General features: G+C 49.3%; 1 protein-coding gene across 9 annotated transcripts in view; it reads right to left on the bottom strand.

Annotated features, from left to right (window-relative positions):
- Positions 1-24,601, bottom strand: part of si:ch211-15d5.11 (nuclear receptor coactivator 7) — a 211,452-nt gene that overhangs the window by 54,400 nt on the left and 132,451 nt on the right. For all 9 annotated transcript variants that reach the window (XM_038796508.1, XM_038796519.1, XM_038796536.1 and 6 more), the window contains one exon: positions 8,568-8,736. In XM_038796508.1, the coding sequence (XP_038652436.1) occupies positions 8,568-8,736 (169 nt within the window). The remainder of the gene's footprint in view (positions 1-8,567; positions 8,737-24,601) is intronic.

Here is a 24,601-nt window from a genome sequence, read left to right as displayed (position 1 = left end):
CTCTGACGTTCTGATCGAGAATTTTATCATCTCTAGTCTCAGAAACTCGGCCAGTTCTGAGAGCGACTCTGAGGTCCCGGATGGCACTCCTGACTTCCAACATAACAGAAGTCTCCACCTGGCGATCAGTGGGGCGAAGGCCAGGGAATCCAGGTGGGGATCCATCACTGCCAGTCTTCAAGATCCATTTTTAGATTATTTCAATTTTTACGTTTTTCATTATCAAGATCACCATTTCAGCAGGTCATGTCTGATTTAACTAGTACTTCCCCACCTGGAAGCTCTGACATCCGAACACTGCCATAAATGGGCTTGGCTCCATCTTGACATCCGGAATCCTGGGCATAGCCTCAAAAAAGGCAGTCTAGAACTCCCGGAGTCTGGGGCAGGACCAGAACATGTGGGTTTGGTTGGCCGGACCCCCCCCCCCCCCCCCCCCCCCCCCCCCCCCGACACCCCTTGCACTTATCCTCTATCTCCGGGAAGAACCCACTCATACATATTTGAGTAAGGTGCGCTCTCTGCACCACCTTGAGCTGCATCAGGCTTAGCCCGGTGCAGGAGGAGATGGAGTTAATCCTATGCAGCGCCTCGATCCAGAGTCCTCTCCCTATCTCCACGCCCAGCTCCTCCCCCCATTTCTGTCTGGTCTCGTCCTGTAGGGTCCTGATCCTTCCAATAAGTCGTCTGTAAATGTTGCCACATTTGTCGTCTCCTGACCAGTCCAGCCCTACCACTGTGTCCAAGAGTGTGTGTTCGGGTCTGGGGAATGTTTCTGTCTCCTTGCGGAGAAAGTCTCGCAGCTGCAGGTATTTGAGCTTGTTCCCTTCGGGAGTTGGAGCCTCTCCGAGAGTTCCCCTCGGGTCACCAGTCTACCGTCCATGTACATGTCCCCTACTCTCACTGTACCTCTGTCCTCCCTCCACATCCCAAAAATGGTGTCTATCTTCGCTGGCGTGAACCTATAGTTGTTGCAGATGGGGGCCTCTATGGATGTACTACCAAGCTTGAAGTGGCACCTGAACTGGTTCCAGGTCTTGTGTGGCCACTACCACCGGCCTCCTGGAGTGTGTGTGTGGGGGGACCGGGAGTGGTGTGGTGGCCAGTAATTGGAGAGAAGCAGGAAGCTCCCTCCATTTGGACCCAGTCTGCCTCCAGTTATCTCAGTCACCTCCTCACCCTCTCCGCGTTTGCCACCCAGTGGTAGAATAGGAGGTTCGGTAGGGATCTTGGCTTGGATTTGTTTATTATCACTTGTACCAAGATATCTTGAAAAGTATTTTTCTACGAGCAGCTCAACAGATCATTAAGTACACAAAAAGAAAAGGAAATAAAGGAAAATACATAATAGGGCAACACAATGTACACAATGTAACTAGATAACACCGGCATCAGGTGAAGCATACAGGGGTGTAGTGTTAATCAAGTCAGTCCATAAGACCAGACCTCCCATTGGAAGATGGTCTTGCCTATCCTAGGGACACTTCCCCTGCCCCCCACAGACCAAGGCCATGATTAGCTTGTCAACACTGATGAGGAAAGATTTGGGATGAAGATCGGGAGTGATCTGAATACAAAGAGGAACCTTGGCAACATGTTCATTTTGACCGTCTGTATCCTTCCCACCAGCGAAAGAGGGAGGGAATCTCATCTTTGCAGCTCCCTCTTCATCTCCTCCACCAGGCTGGAGAGGTTCCATTTGTGGAGCCTCTTCTAGGTGTGGGTCACTTGGAATCCCAGGTACCTGAACCTTGTTTGGGTAACTTTAAATGATAGTTCTTCCAGCTCCACTCCTCCCTCTTGGGGTTCACTGGGCCGATTTTGCTTTTCCCCAGGTTGCGTTTGTAACCTGAGACGGTGCCAAGCTCCATAATAAGTTCAGTTATATTTCTCATGCTGGCTAGGCGGTTTGACATGTAGAGGAGCAGGTCATCCGCATGGAGCAAAACTCCATGCTCTCTGCCTGTCCACCACCCACCACTCTGCTGTTGGCCAGCAGCTAATGCCAGTGCGAACAGCACCGAGGATAATGGGCACTCCTGCCTCGTTTCCCTGTGCAGCCGAAAGTACTCAGAGCTGGCGGCGTTCGACCATATGCTCGCCATAGGAGCGTTGTACAAGAGCTTCATCCAGACAGGGAACTCTGCAAGAAATCCAAACCGTGGAAGCACCTCCATAAAGTACCTCCATTATTCTTGATCGAAGGCTTTCTCAGCGTCCAAGGAGACAATCACCTCTGGTACCCTCTGCCTGGATGGGGTCATTATTACGTTCAGCCCGCATCTGATGTTAGTTGTCTGCCCTTGACAAACCCAGTTTGATCTTCCGCGATCACTTCTGGCAGGCAGCTCTCCAGGCGCCTCGCCAGAGCTTTTGCTCGGACTTTTGCATCGGTGTTTAAGGAGATGAGTCTGTATACTCCACACTCTGTCGGGTCTTTGTCCTTTTGGGGACCAGCTTGGGTGGCAAGGCCCCCATTGACAGTGAGTCATTCAACATCTCCTGCAAGTGCGGGACCAGCGCTAATGCAAATCTTTTGTAGAAGTCTACCGGGAACCCGTCCGGTCCCATTGCTTTCCCTCACTGCATGATTTCGCCCAGCCCTAGTTGTGCTTCCAGCCCTTGTCTTCCTCACCGCTGGTATATCCAGTGTGTCGAGGAGTTGCTTAATCTCTGAGATCCCTCAGGCAAAGGCCTTGTTAATCGCATTTGGGTCTGCCACCATCCTACCATTTCTGTCTCTAAATTGCACTCTTTCTTTTGCGGCTGCTTGCTTTCTTAACTGGTGCCCCAGCATGTGCCTGGCCTTGTCTCCATGTTCATAAAAGGGCCCCTGTGCCTGGCCATGCTGATAGACTGCCTTTCTTGTGGAGCCATGATGTGGAGATGCTGGTGCTGGACTGGAGTGGGCACAGTAAGAAGTCTCACAATACCAGGTTAAAGTCCAACAGGTTGGGACGGCACAGTGGTGCAATGGTTAGCACTGCTACCTCACGGCACTGAAGACCTGGGTTCGATCGCGGCCCGAAGTCACTGTCCATTAAGTCACTGTCCATGTGGAGTTTTCACATTCTTGCCATGTCTGCCTTGGTTCCACCCCATAACCCAAAACAATGTGCAGAATAGGTGGTTTGGCCATGCTAAATTGCCCCTTAATTGGAAAAAAAGTAATTGGATATTCTAAATTTATAAAAAAAAGTCCAACAGGTTTATTTGAAATCACACACTTTCGGAACACTACTCCTTTATCAGGTGAAGTGGAGGCATGTTCACAAACACAACATATATATGATGTGGAGATGCTGCCTTGGACTGGGGTGGGCACAGTAAGAAGTCTTACAACACCAGGTTAAAGTCCAACGTGTTTCTTTGGAATCACTTGCTTTTGGAGCACAGTTCCTTCATCAGGTGAAGTGGAGGCAGGTTCACAAACACAGCATATATAGGCAGAGACACAATTGCAAGATAATTACTGATTGGAATGTGAAGAATGGTTGGAATGCGAGTCTTTACAGGGAAACAAGTCTTTCTAGGTGCAAACAGTGTAAGTGCAGTGAGGGTAATCACAGGTAATTGAGGTGTGAATTGTCTCAAGCCAGGACAGTTAGTAGGATTCTGCAAAACTGGGCCGTATGGTGGGGGTTATCTGTAATGTGACATGAACCCCAGACCCCGGCTGAGGCTGTCCTCATGCGGAACTTGGCTACCAGCTTCTGCTTGGAGATTCTGCGTTGTGTGTCTTGAAGGCCGCCTTGGAGAATGATTACCCGAGGATCGGAAGCTGAATGTCCTTGGCTGCTGAAGTGTTTCCCGACTGGAATGGAACTTCCCTGCCTGGCAATTGTTGCACGGTGTCCGTTCCTCCGTTGTCGTAGCATCTGCATGGTCTTGTCAATGTACCATGATTCGGGACAACCTTTCTTACAGTGTATGAGGTAGACAACGTTGGCTGAGTCGCATGAGTATGTACCGTGTACCTGTTGGATGGTTTTCTCATGTGTGATGGCAGTGTCCATGTCAATGATCTGCCATGTCTTGCAGAAGTTGTCGTGGCAGAGTTGTGTGTTCTCCTGAAGGCTGGGTAGTTTGCTACAAACAATGGGCTGTTTGAGGCTAGGTGGTTGTTTGAAGGCAAGTAATGGTGTGGGGATGGCCCTGGCGAGATATTTGTCCATCATCAAGACATGTTGAAGGCTCAGATTTGCCTTGTAGACTGTGAACTCTGCATGTAGACTCTGAGGACCTGGGAGTAGAAGGAGAACATCTTCTCTCCATGTGTTCATCACCCACATCTGCTCCATGAAGGCACTCTTTCCATGGCCAATTGTTTCCCTGATTTGGGGCTGGATCTGCTGATCCGAGGGTCTTGTACATAGTTCAAGCCCCACCCCCCTCCCCCCCACATGATGAGTCAGAGGGAGTCTATGTCAGGAATTTCTGCCATGGTCTTTTTTATGAATTTTGCGTAGTTTCAGTTTGAGGCATATACATTTACAAGCACCACCGTTAACCATGGCATATTGTTCCCCCAGGTCCATCACTGTCTCTGTCGCTGTGAATGTTGCCCTCTTATTGAGCAATATTTCATTTTCATTTTTTCATTTCATTTCATATGGCCACCGCCCTAGGCCTTGTCCCGTAACACGTTTTGTAGGTCTGTCCTACCTTGCTTTTCACGGCGACCGCCAATTCTCCGGCCTGGATGGGCCGAGTGGCCTGACGTTCCCGACCGGTTCACGATGGCGGCAACCACACCTGGTCGCTGCCGGCGTGAACATGGGCGCCAAATGCTGGTTTGAGGCTTGTGGGGGGCGGAGAGGGGAGTGAGCACTACGGCCGTGCTCGGGAGGGGATCGGTGCCCACCGATCGTCGGGCCGGCATCTCAAAGCGACTCACTCTTTCCCCTCCGCTGTCCTGTAAGATCAAGCTGCCACGTCTTGCGGGGCAGCGGAGGGGAAGACGGCAACCGCGCATGCGCGGGTTGGAGCCGCGTCGTGACGCAGCCGCGCATGCGCGGGTTGGAGCCGCCCAGCCTGCGCATGCGTGGCTGACCTCACTTAGGCGCCGCCGTCGCGTCATTCTCGGCGCGACGCCTTGATGCAAGCGTCAAGGCCCGGCGGCCGAGAGTTACGGAGCACCGCTCCTGCCCCCCCGGGTGGTAGTGAATAAGGTGAGAGGAGTGGCCTCCGAGGCCGTCGTGAAACTCGGCCGAGTTCACGACGGCCTTCCCGATTTTTCACGGGAGCGGAGAATTCTGCCCAAGATGTCCCGCACCTGCAGGTACCTGAATTTGTTTCCCCTTGCCAACCCAAACTTCACCTCCAGCGCACTCATCCTCGGAAAGCTCCCCTCTATAAACATATCCCCCGTCCTCTCAATCCCTGCTATCTGCCATGTCCGGAACCCCCATCCATACTTCCCGGGGCAAACCGGTGATTATTACAGATTGGGGACCAGACCGATGCTCCATCTGCTCCCACATGTCTCCGCTATTGCCCCTAGACTCTCAGGGCCGCCCCCACCATGGGGCTGGTGGAGTACTGTGCCGACAGGAACGGCAGAGGCGCCGTTACCAATGCCCCCATACTGGTGCCCTTGAATGATGCCGCCTCCATACGCTCCCATGCCAACCCCTCCCCCACCATCCACTTCCTGATCATGGCTCTATTCGCCACCCAGTAATAGTTACTAAAATTTGGCAGCGCCAGCCCGCCCTCCCCCCCGACTCCGCTCAGTATTACCTTCCTTACCTGCGGGGTCTTGCCCTCCCAAACAAAGCCACTGATCACTTTGTTGACCCGTTTAAAAAAGGATCGCGGAATAAAGATGGGGAGACACTGAAATACAAACAGGAATCTCGGGAGGACCGTCACCTTCACTGTCTGTACCCTCCCAGCCAGTGACAACGGAAGCACATCCCATCTCTGAAAATCGTCATTCGTTTGGTCTACTAGTCGGGCCAGATTTAATTTATGCAGCTGGTCCCATTCCCACGCCACTTGAATGCCTGGGTACCGAAAGCTTCCCCCGACTAATCGAAATGGCAGCTCCCCCAATCGCCTCTCCTGTCCCCTCGTCTGGACCACAAACATCTCACTTTTCCTCATGATTTCTTCCATCCCCTCTGAGGCCCCCAATCTACCCGAATGGCCATTCGATAGCGTGGTGTTTCTCGGCACTCCGAGCGCCAGGAAACACCCGGCTTATCGTGTGGGCTACGCGACTCTGTTCCCATTCACGTAGATCACGTCCACATGAAATTCCTCCATTCATCACACGGATCACTGTTGAGACAGAGATTTGAGTGCAACAACTGGTTTCCCTGTGAGAAGCAAAACATTTCCCAGGGTTGTCAATATGCTCACTGTCTAGGGTCACCCCTGAAGTTCGGTAATTTGGATGAAGTGCGAGTGTTTGGAGGGGAGAAAACAGTATTTTTTAAGGTTTTCTTGGCATTGTTCAATTGGCCACATTTACGGCTAAGAAAATAAAGGCAGCGTCAAGGTAACAAAGGTAAACTTTGATCTACTGGAGGCAAGTCAGGTAACAAACTTATCCACTGAGCTTTTCTGATAAATATGTCCTTTGTCACTGCTTTAGAAAGATTAATGTTCATTGTGCAAGTTTAACGTTTTTATGATAATAACTATTTGTTTTGCAATATCAAAGTGACTACATCAAGCTCGAGCAATATAAGTTTAAAAAAGACAAAATATTTTATTCCTCAATCTCCTTTCCCTGGGAAACTGAAATAGGCGGAAGTTGTTAAACGTGTTTGATTTTCACTCCATTGAAATCATGAAGATGAGGCAGGTTATAATGGGCTGGGATCTGAGTGAAACTTCCAATTTGGCATTGTCATGTTTTTTGATTATGGGCCCCACAAAACAGGAACTGGGTTAACAGCCACCCATGAGACATTTACCTAATCATTCCAGGGTGGGCTTGAATCCGGGTAGCAGAAGTTAAATACTTGCACTACTTTCAATCACAAAAACATGGCCCGAATCCTCTGAGGAGTGGTAATCACTGTCAGATGGCCACTCCGCTCCTACTTACATACCTTGCACCAGTGTTCCGCATTTCTTCCACCAGGCCTCCTGAGAAATGTGGAGCATACTTGCTCCTGGAGTCCTTCCTTTGTAGGGTAGGAGCGTCGAGAGAAGCCAAACCATGCTCCTCCTTTTACAACTATAACTGCCATATTCCAGAGGTTTAACGTATCAAAGCCACTTTGATAAGCTTCAGAGAGAAGTTAGGTTTGTCAGATGAGGTAAGAATGGGCAAAGCAACAGGTGGCCGAGGGTTTCAGAGGGGGGGGGGGGGGGGGGGGGGAGTAGTTGCAGGGTTTGGGAGCAGTTGATGGCATAGTTGTTGGTGGGGGTTAGTCAGGTGGTCGGAGGGGAGCTGTTAGTCCGGGAGTGCGGGGGTGGGTGGGTGGGGGGGGCTAGGTCAGGTCTTGTTGGAGTTAGAACTGGTTTAATCCTTCTAACTTTTAACTGTTCTGCTAAGTAAGTCAGAACCATCCAAAGTCTCCCACTCTAACTCAGGATAATTGTCCATTGAAAGTTGAAACTTCCTGGGCAATTTCTCTGTCGTCAGTACGGCACACAGACCAGGAAAGTCCCATGAGTGACACCCGGCCTATTCACGCGACAGGCTGGAAGAATTATCCAGAAACTCTGCAGCTGAAGATTCTGTGTTGTAGCTATACGCATGGCAGATAAGAAAAGGATTGGGCTCAACTGTAATGACATCCCCATGGTAAATAACCTGCCAACACTGGATACCAAGAGTCACACATGCAGAACACTCATATGTTGAGATAGTGAAGTGCAGGCAGCACCTATACTTTTCAACAGAGTCAATGATTTCTGTGGAGAAGGGAGAAATATCGGCAGCCGGAGTGCAAATACCATTCAAAAAGCAACAATTGACTAAATGAGAGTCAAAACAGCAGACAGAACATAAGAAATAGGAGCAGGAGGGGGCCATTCAGCCCATTGAGCCAGATCTGTCATTCAATAAGATCATGGCAGATCTGATTGTGGCCTTAACTCTACTTTCCTGCCATATCCTCTGGTAGATCACACCGCATGGCTCACCAGAAATATCTTGTGCAGGATTTTCTGTCAGCGGGATCCTCCGCTCCGTTGGCAGCGCAACCACACCTGCGGGTTTCCCGATGGCGTGGGGGTGGCTACAATGGGAAATCCTATTGGCCGGCTGCGGGAATGGAGAATCCTGCTACCAGTGGGGGTGCGCCACGCTATAAAACATGGCTGGCGAGACGGAGAATCCTGCCTCTTATTTTTATTCATCATCAAATTCTTCTTTTTCTTTCCAAACTTTACATTTGCGTTAAACCATTATGTAAACATTTTGCAGGATATAAATATGTAGTATGCAACTGCTGGCATAGCTTTACGTGATTTATATCATACATAAGTGAACGCAACCAGCATAACCAACCTATTATTTAACATTTGATAGTTAGGTGTGGAAGAACATAACCAACAGGTTTTTGACTTCCTTAAGAGAAATCTATTCCTATTTATGAACTCACTTTTCCTGCGACATTGCAAACCAGTATTCTGCAGTTTCATCTTGGCTCATATCCTGAGGTTGCGTCACAACAAACTGAAACCAATTTGTCCCTTTCCTGGGAAGTCTGACCTTTAGGCACAAAAACATCAATCGAAATTTGTCTTCATCATCTTTTGAATGATACAGATCTGCAACGAAAGATCCAATTTTATAATTATTCATCCATTTATATAATTTAGCACTGATTACAGAGGAATGGACTTTAGTGCCTTGGCCACTGATACACTGTGTTACTTTTGCAAACATATTTTGAACACAAGCATAAACTTTCAATGCTAATTATATTGAAAGCACAATGCCAGCTCAAGGGGAAAGTAATAGAGGAAATTACAGTAATAGTTTTAACATCAACTCACCACACTCTCACAATCAGAATTACCCTATGTTGCAGGTTACATTTTTCACTTAAATGGCCAAGCAATAACTTGTAAACAGAAGCCACCTTGATGATTTGACATGTGTGCCTTTTGCTTTTTGCTTTCCATATCCAATGTAGCTCTTATCTTAACAATTGCAGTAAGTGGCATCTTGGAATTTGTCTGAGTGTTGGTGGCATAGTAATATCACTGGATTAGTAGTCTAGTGACATGGGCTAATACTCTGGAGACATGGGTTCAAATCCCACTGCTGCAAATCAATCAATTTAGAGGAGGGGGAATCAAGTACAAGAACAAAAGACAGAAAGGAGAATAAGGAAAGTGATAGGCAGAGAAATCAAAGGCCAAAATCAAACAGGGTGACAGTGAAAAATAGTAGGAATGGGACAAGTAATGTTAAAAAGACTAGCCTTAAGGTTCTGTGCCTTAATGCGCGGAGCATTTGCAATAAAGTGGATGAATTAATCGTGCAAATGGATGAAAAAGAGTAAAAGGTAGGGATTACAGAGACATGGCTGCAGGGTGACCAAGGGAGGGAATTGAATATGCAGGAGTATTCATTATTTAGGAAGGGCAGACAAAAAGAAAAAGGCGGTGGAGTTGCATTGATGGTTAAAGAGGAAATTAACGCAATAGCGAGGAAAGATATTCCGACAATGTAGATTCTTTATAGGGAGAGCTGAGAAAAACTAAGGGGCAAAAAACACTAGTGGAGGTTGTATATAGGCCTCCAAACTGCAGTATTGATGTTGGGAATGACACTTAAACAGGAAATTAGAGATGCAAGTGATAAAGGACCTGTAATTACGGGTGACTTTAATCTGCATATAGATTGGGCAAATAAAATCAGTCACAATACCGTAAAGGAGGAATTCCTGGGACTTCCGGTGTGCATCATGGAGTGAGTGATCACACAGAGGCAGCTCCTGCCTAAGGTTACAGAAAAGAGCTCTTTTTTAAGCAACACGGGTTGGAATTTCGATGAAAAGGCGTAGGTGAATGTTCGAGGAGTACTTTCCCCCAGGAATAGTATGTTTCTTGGTTATCAGACCCTCAGAAACAGTGCAAGATTTGTCTGAAGCAGCAGCAAACAAAAGCCTCTGCAAGCATGCAAGCGGGGGAAGGGCCAGCTTAGAGGTCTCAAGCTGACTTGAGGGCCTTTATGAAAGCTGAATTCTAGCAGCAGAGGGAAGAACTGTGAAAAGATCTCACCAAGGCCATTGAAGAAGCGGAGACGGACTTCCGGTAGCGGCGATGCGGAGCTAAGCCGCACGTTCAGTGGCTTCCACTATTTTCGGACTTTGGGGCTCTTTTAAGGGCTCATAGTGGTGCTGTTTGGACTTTTCCCCGTGTGGGAACGCTCCTTCTCAGATTCTCCACCGGTGGATGGCCTGGACTAGGAGTGAAGCGGTCAGAAAATCGGCTTTGGAGACTTCCAGTTGCGGCTATGCGGAGCTAAGCTGCACCGCAGCTCCTGCTACTTAAGGACTTTTGGGCCGATTTGAGGTCCCCAAACGGCGCTGTCTCGACGAATCCCGGTGGGGGAAGGTGTCTAGAGGAGCATTCCCCATAATTTATGGTGCTCACCCGGAGTGGGGCAAAGGAAAAAGCTGCAGCAGCTCCCCAAGAAAAGCGGGGGAAGAAGGACAAAATGGCGGCCGGCGGAACACCCGAGGACTGGTGGAAGTGGGCGCAGGAGCAGCAGGCCTCTCTTCTGCACTGTTTTGCGGAGCTGAAGGCTGAGTTGCTGTACTCCCTGAATGCGACTATCAACAAGCTGCTTGGGGCCCAGGCGGCCCAGCAGGTGTCCATTTGGGAGTTGCAGCAGCAGGCCGCTGAGCGGGAGGAGGAGGCCGTGGTCCTCGTGGGGAAAGTGGAGTTGCGCGAGGCACTTCACAAAAAGTGGCAAGACCGCTTGAAGGAGCTGGACGTTCGCACGAGGCGAAAGAATTTGAGGATCCTGGGCCTGGCGGAGGGGCTGGAGGGGTCGGATCTCCCGTCGTACGTGACCACGATGTTGAGCTCGTTGATGGGAGCGGGGTCCTTCCATTTCCCCCTGGAGCTTGAGGGAGCTCACAGAGTGCTGGCCAGGAGGCCTAAGGCAAATGAACCCCCGCGGGCGGTGCTCGTGTGGTTCCATCGATTTAGTGACCGGGAGTGTGTGCTGCGCTGGGCCAAGAAAGAGAGGAGCAGCAAGTGGGAGAATTCGGTAGTGCGAATCTACCAGGACTGGAGTGCGGAGGTGGCAAAGCGGCGGGCCGGGTTCAACCGGACAAAGGCGGTGCTGCATGCCAAGCAGGTCAGATTTGGAATGCTGCAGCCTGCGCGTCTGTGGGTGACATATAAGGACAGGCACCACTACTTTGAGTCCCCGGAGGAGGCGTGGGCCTTTGTACAAGCGGAGAAGCTGGACTCGAACTAGGGTCTGGGGACACACTATGGCCGTTGCTGTTCTTCAATTTTGACACGTGTTTTTTTTAATGCTGGTTTTCTTTTTGCTCTGTTTCCGTGTGGGTTTGTCTGTTGGGTATGGGTGTGGGGTATGTGGGGAACGTTGGGGGTATGTGCTTTATATGTTCTCTTCTGTACGGGGCCTGGGGTTGGGGTGAAACTGTATTTTGAGGAGCTGAGTCAGAAGGGTGGGGTGTGGCCGTGTGAAAGCGCGGGCTTTCCTCTGGTTGTCTGCGCTGTGGGGCAGGGGGGCGGAGCTGGAGGTGGGGGCGTGGCCTCTACTGTTTTTTTTTCCCGCGCTGAAGCGGTGCCAAGGAGGTGTGGCAAGAGGGGGATGACCCATGCCGGGAGGAGATGGGTTTTGTCAGGAGCTGCCGGGTCAGCAGAAGTCAGCTGACTCACGGAAGTACCATGGAGGGTGCGTCGCGGCTAGGAGGGGTCCTAGCTTGGGGGGGTGGGGGGGGGGGGGGGGGGATACCGGGTTGCTGCTGGAATGGCCAGGAAGGAGCTGGTGTGGGCCGGGGGGGGTAGAGGAGAGGCGTTATCGCCATGGGGAACGGGCGAGAGGGTCGCCCTGAGAGGGTCGGTACAAGGGTTCTTTAGGTGGTGGCAACTTTTTCTCGACTTTCTGGCTCAACGATAGGGTACGGGGACAGTAGCAGCAGCAACCCGGGGCGGGAGGGGGGGGGGGGGGGGGAGGGGGGGGGGAAAAGGTGGGGGGGGGGGGGGGGCGCGGACGATGACTATGTTTGTTTATTTAATTTAAAATTATTTTTAAGTTCTTTTGTTGTTCATTGGGGTTGGGGGGATGGGATACATGCGTCGATACAGTCTGGGGGTGTTACAGTTATTATGGGTTATTTTGTTGCATTTCATTGTTTGTCGTTATGTTTTATATTTTCTGTAAAAAATTCCAATAAAAATTATATTAAAAAAAAGGAGGAATTCCTGGAGTGTATATAGGATGGTTTTCTGGGCCAATACTTTGAGGAACCAAGGAGAGAACAGGCCAACCTAGATTGGGTATTGTGTAAAGAGAAAAGAATAATTGGCAATCCAGTTGTGCGAGACCCCTTGAGCGCAGTACGGTAGCACAGTGGTAATGACAGTTGCTTAACAGCGCCAGGGTCCCAGGTTCGATTCCCGGCTTGGGTTAGTGTCTGTACGGAGTCTGCACGTTCTCCCTGTGTTTGTGTGGGTTTCCTCCGGGTGCTCTGGTTTCCTCCCACAGTCCAAAGATATGTAGGTTAGGTGGATTGGCCATGCTAAATTGTCCTTAGTGTCCAATAAGGTTAAGTGGGGTTACTAGGGTTACCGGGATAGAAGGGAGGTGTGGGGCTTAAGTGGGGTGCTCTTTCCAAGGGCCAGTGCAGATTCGATGGGCCAAATGGCCTCCTTCTGCAACGCAAACATTAAAAGGGAGCGTCCTCAAATTCCAAAGAGAGAAGAGATCACAAGTGAGATGTCTGGTGCGAAATATTTTTCTAAATTTGATGCATCGCAGGGATTCTGGCAGCTCAAGCTTGATCAAGAAAGTACCAAGTACTGCACATTCGATACTCCTTTTGGCAGATATTGCTTTCTTCGAATGCCCTTTGGCATTATATCTGCATCCAAGATATTCCACAGAGCTATGGAACAAATCATTGCAGGCACTGAGGGAGTCTGGGTCTATGTAAACAACATCATTGTGTGGGGTTCCACCTTAGAGGAACACAATGACAGACTGATCAATGTCTTACAAAGCATCAGACTGAATGGGCTGAGGCTCAATAAGGCCAAATGTCAGTTTGGAGTACAGGAGATTACATTCCTTGGCGACAAGCTTTCTGTTCACGGAATAGTGCCAGATGAAATGTAGATTAATACCATACTAAACATGCCCCGACCCACGGATAAAAAAGGAGTCCTATGAATAATGGGCATGATCAGCTTCATTGGGAAGCTCATTCCCAATCTCTCAGCCTAAGGATGAGAGTCTGTGTCTCAGAGACATTCTACGAATACAGCATCTCATGATGAAACTTCAAAGATACGACTTTGAGTTGATATACACGCCTGGCAAACATATAGTAGTAGCAGGTGCATTATTCAGAGCTCCAACAGCACACGATGTCACCTCTACTGGAGAGGATGTACAGGCTCACATAGACATGATCACTGATGCACTGCCGATATCAGATGCAAAGTCGAAACAAATTATCGAAGAGACAGCAAAAGATGAGGTGTTGCAGATGGTAATACAAAATCTTAATAATGGTTGGCCTAAAGGTTCATGCACAAAATATCATGAAATCAGATCTGAGCTAAGTGTAGTAAATGGGCTACTATTAAAGCAAGAAGGAATTGTAATTCCGCAGTCGCGATGTAGTGATTTGCTAAAACAAATTTGTGAGGGTCATCGTGGGATTGAGAAGTGCAAACGGAGAGCCAGAGATACTGTGTATTGACCTGGTATAAATGAGGATATACAAGACATGAGAGAGAAATGTGAAAGCTGTCAAAGGTATCAGCACCAGCACGCAAAAGAACCAATGAACATAGCTGAATTACCAACCGACTCAAGAACAGCTTCTTCCCTACTGCCATCAGACTTTTGAATGGACCTACCTCGTATTAAGTTGATCTTTTCTCTACACCCTAGCTATGACTGTAACATTATATTCTGCAGTCTCTCCTTCCTTCCCTATGTAGGGTATGCGTTGTCTGTACAGCATGCAAGAATATTGCAAAGTATTGTTTCTTATAATAATAATAATCGTGTACTTATGACAATAAGCGATTATTTTTATTGTTATAAGAAACAGTACTTTTCACAGTATACTAATACATGTGACAATAATAAATCAAATCAAATCAGCTCCGTAGCAAAAAGTTGGAATGGATTTTTTCTACCTCAATGGCAACGAATATATGATAGGCGTTGACTATTTTTCAAATTTTCCATAAATAGCCCTTCTGTCAAGCACCTCAGCAAGTTGTGTGATAATACGTAAAAAATCAATGTTTGCAAGATATGGCACACCTAAACTGTGGTGAGTGATAATAACCCATGTTTTAATTGCAAAGAACGGCAAGAGTTTGCATATAAAATGATTTTGAACACGTTACTTCGAGTTCATTATACCCACATTGAATGGTAAAGCGGAGTTCAAATAATAAAGCAGCTATTAAAAAAGGCTATGGACAGCAAAACTGATCCATATCTAGCTCTACTGAATTATAGAACTTCACCTTTAAGCTGTAGTTTGTCACTTGCAGAGTTACTGATGAATCGCAAGCTCCGTACCATTTTGCCATTCCACACAAAGACAAGGCAAAACAAAAAGTTAAGACGTAAACTGGAATCTCAGAAGCAAAAATAGAAGGCATACTATGATAGAACAACCAGGAGTCCTAAACCTTTGTTACCAAGCGATGTTGTAAGGATTGAGGATCCTGATGGATGGTCTAGAAAAGCTACTGTCCTACAAGAGGCAGGTCCAAGATCATACACAGTAATGACAGAACAAGGACAGATTTTGAAACAAAATCGTCAGGCACTATTGAAAACAAAAGAACCAGCTCAAGAACAGCAAGGCGATGGTGTTAGTGAAGACCTCTATTAACCTGAACCAACACAAACATTGGAAGAGTCAGACTTCAATATACAGAACAACATTCAAAACAGTGACACAACATTATCCGATACACTGAGAGATGTTCAAAGTAGTAACACAGGTTCACCAAGCATACCAGCCTGAGTGAGTGAGAGAGTCCGAGTGAGGATTGGAACTTGGTCATTTGGAGCAGGGTGGTAATTCGGTGCAGAGTGGGAGGAGGTGCTTTTTCCCTTTTGTTTTGTTTTCTTTCTTCTGGCTTTTCAGGAGCGGAGCGGAGCGGAGACGAGTGGTTGGACTGACGGCATCTTGGGAAGGTAAGTGGGTAAACGGTGAATCTGAGGTTTAGACTGGGAAGAGCGGCATCAAAGGAGGGCTGTGATTAGATTGGCCAAGAGGGGACCTGGCACAATTGAATCTATCTGGTAAGTTTTTCTTTCCATTTCATTTATCTATTTTTTGTTGTTGTTTTTTGGCATTGTAGTTGTATAAGTTAACCTAAGGTTTACGACATGTCAGAAGATCCCAGACCCGTGTCATGCTCCTCTTGTGCGATGTGGGTGTTCAGGGACACGTCCACTGTCCCGGGCTCCTTCACGTGCAAGAAGTGTGTCCAGCTGCAGTTCCTTTAGACTGCTTGACGGCGCTGGAGCTGCAGATGGACTCACTTTAGAGCATCCGCAATGCTGAGGAAGTCGTGGATAGCACGTTTAGCGAGTTGGTCACACTGCAGGCAAAGAGTACTGAGGGAGTGTTCTTGAAAATACAGAAAAATGTGTCATTTGAAATATGGAAGTCTGGCAATATCTGGTCTGAGAGGATACAGGGAAAGATCCCACAAAAGGTTAATAGCAGCTGCAAAGAGCAGGATTATAAAATGCAGATTCTTGCTCACAAGCAGGCTTATCAAACACACAGGTTTCATGTGGTAAGCTAAAACAATGGCTCACACCCTCATGGAATGTAACTATCTCAGGAAGCATCTGGAAAGGCATGGAGGAGAGTTTCAATTGAATTAAGTGACGAATGTTTAAAACAGGCAGGTCTTTCAAGTCATAACCAAGTTAAATTTTAGCATACAGCTAAAAGCAAAGTCTCACACCTTAATTGAAATAAACTCTTAATAAACAGCTGGAAAGGATGGAAGATGCTCAGTCGAATTTGGTGTCAATTCTAAAGTGTAAAATTCTACGAACATCAAGTCAATTAAAAGAAAATTGGAGACGACCTGTCTACGGGAGACACAATTTAAAGTCAAAATCAAAGGCAAAGTTATGAGCTGGGGACAATTGGAAAATTAAGCGATTTGAAAGCACAGAAGTGGAAGTAACACCTATTGAAACCAAAGGAACTTTGAACATCACAAAGGATAATGTAATCAGATCTGAGGTGACGTTATGTCCAAAATGAATAATTAGTTGTATTCAAATGTTTACATCAAAAATACTTTTTAACAATCAAAGGGAAATAAGTTAATTTACAATAAGGCTCTAAAAACTTAATAATTGTTAGAAAGAGAATATAAACCCAGGGAGCAGCAGCAACAACAACAGAGCACAGAGAAACAGCAACAGGAGAGAAGGGGAGGAGAACTCAGAGAGAGAGAGAGAGAGAGAGAGCTCGGTCATGGGAAAGATAAGGCAAGCAGCCGAGTTTAAACAGTTAAGGAAGACTAGAATTTAAACAGGAGTCAGAGTCAGCTTAGAGATAGCTAGCAGAGTTAGCTCTTATAGCTCAGTACATGGATCGGCAAGACAGCAACAGAGCTAACCAGCGAATACATCCCAAGAAGACCAGAATTTAAAGAAGATTGAGTGTCAAGGTGGGCCTGAAGGTCCCTTCAACCAACAGGAAGGATCCAGAAGCAAGATCTTTTTACCTTTCTGTAAAGAAAGTGTTTGCAGCTTTTAAAAGAAAAAATATAATAATAAAATAACTTTACTTAACCTGAAAAAGTGGTTTATTCCTGAAAGTCTACGTTACTTACTTAGCAATGCAGGACCCAGGACATCGATGCTACTAAGTGGTAAGTAGATAAAATCTTCGGTGAAGGTATGGGTTATACCGGGGGATAACTTGAAAATATAGTTTGACCTGAATGGCACCCACCGAAGCCTGCATCGGAGTCAGGGACTGAGAATCCCTGTTCACCATTTAGAATATCGACCCTTTTTTGGTTTTGGGGGAATTCTAAGAATAATGGTGTGTTTTCAAAAACAGGAGCTAGGAAATGGGTGACCATCATACACAGAAAGTGTAGGAAGGCAGTGCAGGAGCACCCTGCGGTCATCTCCCTCCAAAACAGAAATACCAATTTGGATACTGTTGAGGGAGATGGCTCACCAGGGAAAGGTAACAGTATCCAGGTTTATGGCACCGTGGCTGGTTCTGCTGCGCAGGAGGGCAGGAAAAAGAGTGACAGCCCGATAGTGATAGGGGATTTGATTGTAAGGGGGGTAGACAGGCATTTCTGCGGACGCAAATGAGACTCCAGGAAGGTATGTTGCCTCCCGGATGTCTCAGAGCAGCTGCATGACATTCTAAAGGGGGAGGGTGAACAGCCAGCTGTCGTGGTGTATATAGGCATTAAATGTATTAAATGTGTTTGGCCTCTGACCACTAGGTACCATGCAAGAGGAACAGGACACTGGAACCGGACAAAAGCCAGTCACTGTGGATAAAAGTTCCAAACTGCCTCGGTGCTCTTTCAGAAGGGTGTGAGGGATTGGCTGGCTTGGGCTGGCTGCAGATGCTGCGCTAGGGGGGGGGGGGGGGGGGGGCTTGGGGGGGGGGGGGGAGTTGGGGGAAGATGGGCGGATGTTGGAAGTGGGCATGGGTCAGGGCCCCGAGATCAGACATTGCACGTTGCCCTGGTACGCCATATCCCGTCCCCTCTCTCTCAACCCCAACCACCCTCTGCATCCCGTCCCCACCTTAGCCACCCTAAGGGTTCGATGAGACCATGTGATGGAATTGCCAGCTCGCATGCAGGGATCACCCAGGTGGACGGTGCAAATTGCAACCGTGGGCAGGAGTCAAATGTTGTCAAACGATGCAGAGCACTAGAGCTCATCGCAGAGCGGGTCGTGATTATTCTCTATCCCATGTGACCGCCAACCCAGGGCTCGCATCCCACAGTGAGGCAGGTAGGAATCACGGAGGGGATTGCAGGGGGCGGGAAGTGATGGTACAGGGAGGATGGTCATGGGAGGAGGTGGTCAGGGGGAGGGGGTGGGGTGTCGGGGTGGGATGTGATGTTTGTGCCATCGACCAGGCCCCTTAGTCAGGACAGGATTAGAGCGTCCTGTGCATGACGGCCTTGGCACACATGTTGTGCGGCCTCCTGTGCAAGCCCGCTCCATGCCCTGCCCACCTTGGCCCACATTGGACGAGGCATGCCATTCATTCTCCTCCTCCAGCATATCGCCCCTCTGCTGCGTGATGTTGTGAAAGATGCAGCAGGCCACCACTCCAGATGCTCCAGATCGGTCCAGGCATTTGAACCAAATCTTCAGGATGCCGAAGCACCACTCGATCATGTCCCTGGTCGCTGCATGGACATCGTTGTAGCGGGTCTTTATGTTGGTCTGTGGCTTCCAGATAGGCACCATCAGCCATGACCGCACCGGATGTCCCCTGTCACCCAGGGGACTGTGCCTCAAAGTTGTCAGGATGAAGACGTCATGCACATTGCCTGTGTATCGGGCGCAGACGTGTGCATGATATGCAGCTCATGGTTCCACACCAGCTGCACATTCATTGAGTGAGACCCCTTTTGGTTTGTGAAGAGTGTCGGGGGACTCGGTAGAGTGTCCGACTCACTGCGGGATGTCATCCAGTACCAGGCCGACCCTGACAAGGTTCTGCAGGACATGTCCCATTCTCGGATGGGAATGGCTGATGCGCTGTGAGGCTTGTCCCAGTCACAGGTGGACATTGCCGAGGTGCTGCAGTCACTGAGGAGCATTGCCGAAAGCATCAACACGATGGTGCAGACATTGGGGAGCGGCCAGGGCTGGCAGGGCCAGATGACGCAGGGGCAGCCGGGGCTCGAACCAGCCATCCCAAGGTGAACCCCAGGGCCTTATGGGCACAGAGCGGGAGGAGAGGATGCTGGGTGCCAATCCGGAGCCGTCCCATTTAGTGGCAATGGTGGCCACCAGCTCCCCCGAGTTCCACCCCTATGATGAGACCGTCTCTTAAACTCAGCACACGGGACGCGGCACGGGTGCACAGTGGTTGCCACTGCTGCCTCACTGCTCCTGGGACCTGGGTTCAATTCCGGCCTTGGGTGACTGACTGTGTGGAGTTTGCACTTCCTCGTCGTGGGTTTCCTCCGGGTGCTCTGATTTCCTCCCACAGCCCAAAGATGTGCAGGTTAGGTGAATTGGACATTCTAAATTGCATCTTAGTGCCCAAAAGGTTAGGTGGGGTTACTGGGATAGGGTGAAGGCGTGGGCTTAAGCTTAAGTCTGCTGCTCTTTCTAAGGGCCTGTGCAAACATGATGGGCCGAATGGCCTCATTCTGCACAGTAAATTCTATGATCTATGACAAAGTGGCATGGCTCTGCACGTGTCGTCCACAAGTGAGCAGGGGCTCTCGGGTTCAGAGACCTCAGAGGACACCTAACAGGAGCATCGAAGATCATGGAACGAGGTAAAAAGCTGGCTGCCTCCACATCTGATGTGCATCCTGGGGACACACCGAGACCTAGTGGTAGAGCTCGGAGGGCCAAGAACACTGAGGATCACTGAGGGGACCGGAGGGAGGGGGGACGTGGTAGTGGTGGAGTAGGGGGGGGGCATGGGGGAGGTAGGTGGTGAGGAGGGGCAGCACCATCGGGAGAGTGAAGAATTGTTACACATGATAGGTGGAGGGGAGTTCGGGTATTAAAGTATTTGTTTCTGGGAGGCTAGTTTGCAAAGTTGGAGGAGTTGGGGGAGAAAAATGCGTTGGGGCAGGGGGAGATGTTTAGATATATGCTGGTCCGAAATTTTGCCAGGAAGGAGGTACAGAGCTTTCCGATTGCACCAGCCCCCACACTGTTGGAAGAGATATTAGTGGCAGCGGGATTGGAGAAAGAGGTGGTGTCAGCCATCTCTGGGGTTATTCTGGGAGGAGATAAAGTATCACTGGATGGGATTAAGGCAAAGTAGGAGGAAGAGTTGGGGGAGGGCATGGAGGAGGGGTTGTGGTGTGAGGTGCTTCGGAGGGTGAATGCCTCAACTTCGTGCGTGAGGTTGGGACTGATACAATTGAAGGTGGCGTATAGGGCGCACTTCACAAGGGCGAGTATGAGCCGACTTTTTGAGGGGATAGAGGATGTTTGTGAATGCAGTTTGGGGAGGTGGGGGCGGTCCACAAATCACATTCATATGTTTGGTCCTGCCAAAGCTTGCGGGGTATTGGAGGGTCTTTAGGGTAATCTCAAGGGTGGTGCATGTGAGACTAGAAGCCATATTCAGGGTATTGGATTGGCTAGGGTTGGAAGTGGGTGCGGAGGCAGATGCCTTGGCCTTCACCTCGCTGATTGCCCGAAGGCGAATTCTGTTGGGATGGAGGTCAGCTTCTCCGCCCTGTGCCTCAGCGTGGCAGGGGGGACCTTCTGGAGTTCTTAACGCTCGAGAAAGTAAAGTTCAAGTTGCGGGGGAGGATGGAAAGGTTCTACATCGTGCATTTTCATGAATTGGATGACATCAAACATTAGGGGTAGGAGTTTGGAATATATAAATTAATGATGATTCTTTTTCATTGGTGTTTTGTGTTTGGAATGTTGGGAGCTGTTTGAGGGTGGGTTGGATGAGGGGATTGTTGGCTGGGGGATTGCCATTGTATTTGTTGTTATTGTTAATTACTTGTTGTAAATATGATGAAAATGTGAAAAAGGAGATTAAAAATATTTATAAAAAAAGAATTGTTACACACACACTTTGTGCACAATTAGCATGATGCCTCTGCCACATTCTTCTGCAATGGGGGCCGACCTCCGAACCCTTGGCCCATCTCTCCAGGCATCTCCCCCTTCTTGTGGCACTCAGCCACCCTCTGGCTGTGGACATGTCCTGGGAGCTGTATCCCATGTCCTGGGCGTTCGGATATTGGGTGCTGTGTGTGTGCTGTTGCCTCCCGCAGTGTTCAGATACAGTGTCCAGGCATCAAAGTGTGATTGGGATTGCAGGTAATGAGCTGCACATGCTACATGGCCCGCCCAACCACGGGAATCCACTTGGGTTATGTGAAGCGCTCACTTAAAGACGATTGTCAATTCTCCATTAGCAATAGCCTTCAGCCGCACGGCCAGAGGCCTCGGCAGTTGAAGGGGGCTATGGGTGGTCGGTTGGGCAGACAGGCAGGGACAAGGGTTGCCCCGAAAAAGGTACACATGATCCAGGGTGGGCATGCTGGTGCTGCGCAGGGTTGCCCCCCCTGCCTGCCCCCCCTTCCCCCAGCGCCCACCCCCCCCACCATCCCCCCCCCCCCCACCCCCCACACACTCCCATGACGGCTCACCCCTACGGAGGCACCCCAACACCCAGCCGAGGGTATTCTACCCCCCACTAAGCACTGGGGTGGCAAGCCCAACATTCCCGGGCTCTTTGCCTGTGAGCAAAGATGGCTACTCACCTCCTCGGCTCCCCACAGCAGCCCTTCCGTCAGCTTCACGTTTTTCAAAAGGAGTACTAATTGGTGCCAGCGTGACCACTTGCTGGGGAAGCTGCTGAATGACAGGAGGCCGTTGGATATGGGGTGACTCTGGTTAATTGTATGGAAAAAGGGCTTAAGTGGTGATAAATGTTTTCTCGTCATGCTACGGTGAGATCCCGATTTCACCTACGGGAGCGGGTTAGTTGCATCATAAACTATTTGGAGCCTGATGTGGTTCTTGTTTTCTGGCTTTCCTGCTATTCACTGGCCTCATTCCGCTCGAGCGAGAATGGGACAAGGCCGGAAAATCATGGCCATTGCGTGGGCAAAACTGGTGAGAAACTTCCCAGGGTCCAAAAACGTGACAAAGTGCTATTGAATAGCGGTGGAGAACTCACCGGCAGAACCGGCAGCAATAACCCTGAAAAACCCGCCACAAATTCACTGAGAAACTTTTGGGGAAGATCGCACCCATCGTGTGTTATTATTAGATCTCTATCAGCTATTTAGTATTTATGAATAGTACGTGATATTGAAACAATTTATGAATAATTTACTGCCAAATATGATATTGGGCTGGATTTAATGCTCCCCCACCAGTGGGCTTGAAGGCAGAGTTGGGTGTGGGGTGGCCCATAGGCCCACACTGCTGCTGGGGCATAACCAGGCATAGGAGAGGCCCATATCAAGCACCTAGCCAGGCAGCTTTCCCTTCACAGGCTGGCAGTGGGCGGGTGGGGATACCTCTGATGAGAGCCCATGAAGGAGCTGCGCTCCGAAAGCTCGTGTTTGAAACAAACCTGTTGGACTTTAACCTGGTGTTGTAAGACTTCTTACTGTGCTCACCTTCTTATGATGTGGAGATGCCGGCGTTGGACTGGGGTGAGCACAGTAAGAAGTCTTACAACACCAGGTTAAAGTCCAACAGGTTTGTTTCAAACACGAGCTTTCTTACTGTGCTCACCTTCTTATGGGCTTTGCTGCAGTACTGGCAGTGGCCACCGCTCATAATGGCATTGCCAGTACTAGAGAGCTGATGACCTGATTGCCTACTACCTCCCAGAGGTGTGTCTTCCTCTTGCTGTTGCGAGGGACAGAAATTTTGCCTCAAGTTTTATGATGGCCAATTGGATGTAATATCTGTGTGGGGCAGCCATGTAAATTGTTCGTCGATTCCCCTTAGTAGGCACTACAGTGCTGATTGGCTGCTGGACCATTATTTCCTCTGGATGTGCAAAACATCCCGGGCTGGATTTTCCGATTCTGAGGCCATGTCCCCATGCCATCAGGGAAAATGATGTAAAACGGCCACCGATCCTCCGTTTGGCTGGGGACTAGCATGCCGGCAGCGTAGAGCACCCGCCTCTAGCTGCCAATACGGCCCGGAGAATTGTCGTGTCTGTGGATGCTCATGTGCAGGCCGCCGCCATAGTACACAGCGGAGGTTGCTCGCGGACCCGGCCTGCAAAATAGTGGCCCCCCCTTTGGCCAGCTCGCGTGTCCCGGACCAACTCCCCACAGTGCCCCCAGCCCCTGATAATGTCCCCTCCTGCCCGCGGTTCGGCCCTCCCCTGCCTGTGGCGGTGCTGGACTGAGTCTGGAACCGCCACGCCGAATTCCCAATGGATGAGACCACACGTATCCCACGCCGTCGGGAACTCGGCCGGTCGGGGGCGGATCATCACGTAAGCGGCGCCGCCCCCTGATTCGGTTGGGAACTTTGATTCTCCAGCTGGTCACCGAACCCGATTTTGGCGTCAGTGACTGAAGAATCCAGCCCCACATTCCCCACTCACACCTGCAGGACAGCCACAGTTCAGTTCGTGCTCAAGAACGATCTTCACATGGTCTATTTCACATGGTTGTTGCACTGCAGATAGCACTGATGCACACTCAAAATGGGCAGCACGGTAGCACTGTTGCTTCACAGCGCCAGGGTTCTGGGTTCAATTCCAGGCTTGGGTCACTGTCTGTGCGGAATCTCCCTGTGTCTGCGTGGGTTTCCTCCGGGTGCTCCGGTTTCCCCCCACAAGTACCAAAAGACATGCTGTTAGGTCATTTGGACATTCTGAATTCTCCCTCTGTGTATCCGAACAGGCGCCGGAATGTGACGTCTAGGGGCTTTTCACAGTAACTTCATTGCAGTGTTAATGTAAGCCTACTTGTGACAATAAAGATTATTATAAATTAAATGTTACTAGTCTTGGTCTTGGGATCTGGGACAGGGTAGGGGTTCTTCAGTGGGGTGGATGAATGTTTCAGCGCACCCTAATCCTACCCTTCCAAACCTCCTTCCAGGGGGTTTTCTGGGCTTAAAACTCAAGCTTTGTCCCGTGTCAGGGATGTATTAAAGCTCAGGAGTTCACTGAACACCACTAAATCTCACATTGTGCAGCTCCAACAACACTGAAGAGGCTGGACACCGCCCAGGTCAAAGCAGCCTGTTTATTCAGTAACCCTTCCACCACCTTAAACATTCACCACCAAGCACAGTGGCAGCCGTGTGTACCATCTACACGATGCACTGCAAAACTCACCAACTTTCATGCTTTCCACAGTACCTTCCAAATCTGTGACCTCTACTATCTAGATGGACAGCAGATGCATGGGAACACCACTTCCTGTAAGTTCCCTTCCAAATTACTCACCACCCTGGCTTAGAACTTTATTGCTGTACCCCAGAGGAACTACAGCGGTTCAAGAAGGCAGCTCACCACCGCCACCTTCTCAGGGGCAATTACGGATGGGCAATAAATGCTGGCCTTGCAACACCCACTTCCTATGAAAGAATAAAAAAAATAAACTTGGACTTCCGGTGTCGACCATGGAGTGGTTGCACATTTAGTGGCTCCTGCTCGTAGCGTTTTTTTCAAACATTTTCCCCGATTCGCGGATGGATGCGAGGAGGAATAAAGGTGCA

This window comes from Scyliorhinus canicula, chromosome 1 (genome assembly GCF_902713615.1).
Source record: "Scyliorhinus canicula chromosome 1, sScyCan1.1, whole genome shotgun sequence".
NCBI classification, from domain to species: Eukaryota; Metazoa; Chordata; class Chondrichthyes; order Carcharhiniformes; family Scyliorhinidae; genus Scyliorhinus; species Scyliorhinus canicula.
Note: the sequence above shows the minus strand (reverse complement) of the source record. Positions and strands in the feature narration are given on the sequence as shown.